General features: G+C 36.3%; 1 protein-coding gene across 1 annotated transcript; it reads right to left on the bottom strand.

The window, feature by feature from the left end:
- Positions 1–676: 676 nt before the first annotated feature.
- Positions 677–2,110, bottom strand: LOC146995123 (zinc finger MYM-type protein 1-like). The gene has a single exon (XM_085825155.1). The coding sequence runs from the start codon at positions 2,108–2,110 to the stop codon at positions 677–679; it is 1,434 nt and encodes a 477-aa protein (XP_085681281.1).
- Between the last annotated feature and the right edge of the window lie 355 nt (positions 2,111–2,465).

Raw genomic sequence — 2,465 nt, 5'->3', positions numbered from 1 at the left:
AAAGGGCCTACGAAGGCCAAAGGGCCTACGAAGGCCAAAGGTCTTAGGGCTTTGAAAAAAAATATATTGAAATAAAAATACCCCAAAAACTTATAAACATTTTTATATTATTATATAGTGAAGGTCAAAATAATATATGTAAATACAAATACACAAAAAATACGAATACAAAACGTTTGGTTTACTAAGTAGATCCTAAAATAACTCCTTTTTTCGGGATTTTGACACAGCGAATTCGTGTATTATATCTTCAAAATTAATGCCGCGAGCGACATCACTTTCAATACACAGAAGGCCCAGTGACGAAGTTCTCTCTTGACCCATAGTTGAACGCATAAAATTTTTTATAAGCTTCAACTTGGAGAATGATCTTTCTCCTTCTGCATTCGAACCCAATATCGAAAGGTATATGCGCAATGCAATATTAACATTTGGGAAACTTGACACAAGTTTATCCTTTATTTGTAATTTGATGAGATCCGTTATAGGGGTGGTTTTGGGGTACAAATTTGAAAAAATCAAATACTCATCAACAAAGTTTTCTTCTAAGTCAGACGGATACATTTTTACCAGAGCTTGAGCCTTAACCTTGATAATGTCCTCGGTCAGTGTATTATCCGTAAGAAAACTAAATGTGTCATAAAGGCTGGTATACGCAGTGCGTCTCTTTGTCATTTCAGCGCAAAGCACATCCAGAACAATAAAAAAAAACATTAATCTTAAAGGAATCTTTGGCACTGCGAGAGGGAGTCTCATCTGGCCCTTCATCGAACTGTCGTTTTCTCTTACGAACTCTAGTTTCGGATTCTTTAAATTCTGAATCTGGTGCAAGGGCTTTTGCCTTAAGATAATAGCTATTATACATGTCCTCAGTTCTGCAGTGAGATAAATATTGAATTAAACTGTCGTAAAGTCGCACCATCGTGTTAAACTCGATGCCAGGTTCTTGAAGAGATTTATTTACAATATCGACGTGTTTTAGTAGATCTTCCCAAATAACTGTGAGTAATACCATCTCCAAAGTATTCATTTGATGGATTAAGGTTTGTGCCTCAATCACTGTTGTAGGTTTCATACCTTCACTAGTTGAAATATTTGTAAGAATACCACGTATATCATCATAATGGGCACATAATGTTTTTACAGCCTCATAACGTGCTGACCATCTGGTCTCTGAAAGTCTTTTTACAGAAATTTTACTTCCCAAAGACCTTAGTTTAGACCATCTTTGAGGGGACGCTGCAAAGAAATTGTACAGCGATTGCAAAATTTCAAAAAATTTTACAGCTTCTAAGCAGCTTTCTGCCGCCGCTGTGCCAACTAGATTAAGACTATGAGCTCCACATGGTACCCAAGTGGCTGCGCTGTTGATTTCCCTAAATCTAGTTTGTACTCCCGAATACACTCCGCTCATATTAGCCGCATTGTCATAAGACTGACATCTGCAAAATTTTGGGTCTATTCCCTGATTTTCTAAAACTGAAATTAGAGTGTCAAAAAGATACTTGGCATCATGTTTTTCTATTTTAACAAACATCAAAAATCTTTCATATATATCTCCAGTTTTTGAGACATATCTAATAACTATGGAGAGTTGATCCGTATGGCTAACGTCAGGTGTAGAATCCACAGTGATTCCATAATACTTGGCTTCTTTGATTTCTGTAACTATTTTTTCCAATACTTTTGACCCCAGTAAAATTATTAGTTCTTCATACGTTGTGGAGGATAAATATGATACTTTTCCGCGGCCTGGATTACCGTATCTTCTTACATGTTCTTCTAGAAACGGATCAAATTTGGCTAAGAGATCGATACACCCAAGAAAATTGCCATTACTAGGATCACCATGTATTTCATTATCGCCTCTAAACGCTAGTCCCCTTTCGGCCAAAAACTTAATTACTTCCACTACTCTTCTTAAAACCGTTGTCCAATATGTGCTTTCTTTTTCCTTGACAATATCAAACGTCTCATCAATTTTTCTAGTTTGTTGGTAGTTCACTAAAGCAGAAATAGATGCAAAATGTTCTTTTGACACTTCATGACTTGAAATTCTCGAATGTGCGTTTTTCCAGTCATTAAAGCCTCTAAGGAATTGGTTACACATTTGGATTTCCAGGTAGGTCCGATTTGAACAAAATACATTTATAACAAAAAAACTTGCCAGTAGATTCGGAAAATATCAACCAGTCCCTTTTTATAATATCATTGTTGTTCAGTTTTCTGAAAAAATAATCTTGTGATGGACATCTTATTATTTCGCCAAATTTAGTGGCGTATAACTTAAAATTTATATCCAATTTCTGCACAGGGTGATTACGAGAGAAGTAATCGATAAGATCTGCGCTTATGGTTGTCCACCGTGCTGGATCAGAACTGAAAATACTTGAGGCTGATGTTGTTGGTAGTGATTCAGGCACCACCTGCTTGGAAGCGTCGTTAAAATTTCGTAAACCCCCGTC

The sequence above is a fragment of the Stegodyphus dumicola genome, chromosome 10 (genome assembly GCF_044657685.1).
Source record: "Stegodyphus dumicola isolate Sdum_Otavi_A_Nest chromosome 10, ASM4465768v1".
NCBI classification, from domain to species: Eukaryota; Metazoa; Arthropoda; class Arachnida; order Araneae; family Eresidae; genus Stegodyphus; species Stegodyphus dumicola.
The sequence above is the reverse complement of the archived record's forward strand: the minus strand, read 5'-3'. Positions and strand labels throughout refer to the sequence as shown.

What these genes read in the sequence shown, in the direction of transcription:
- LOC146995123 (XM_085825155.1), bottom strand. Translation starts at nt 2,110, where the DNA reads ATGTGTAACCAATTCCTTAGAGGCTTTAATGACTGGAAAAACGCACAT.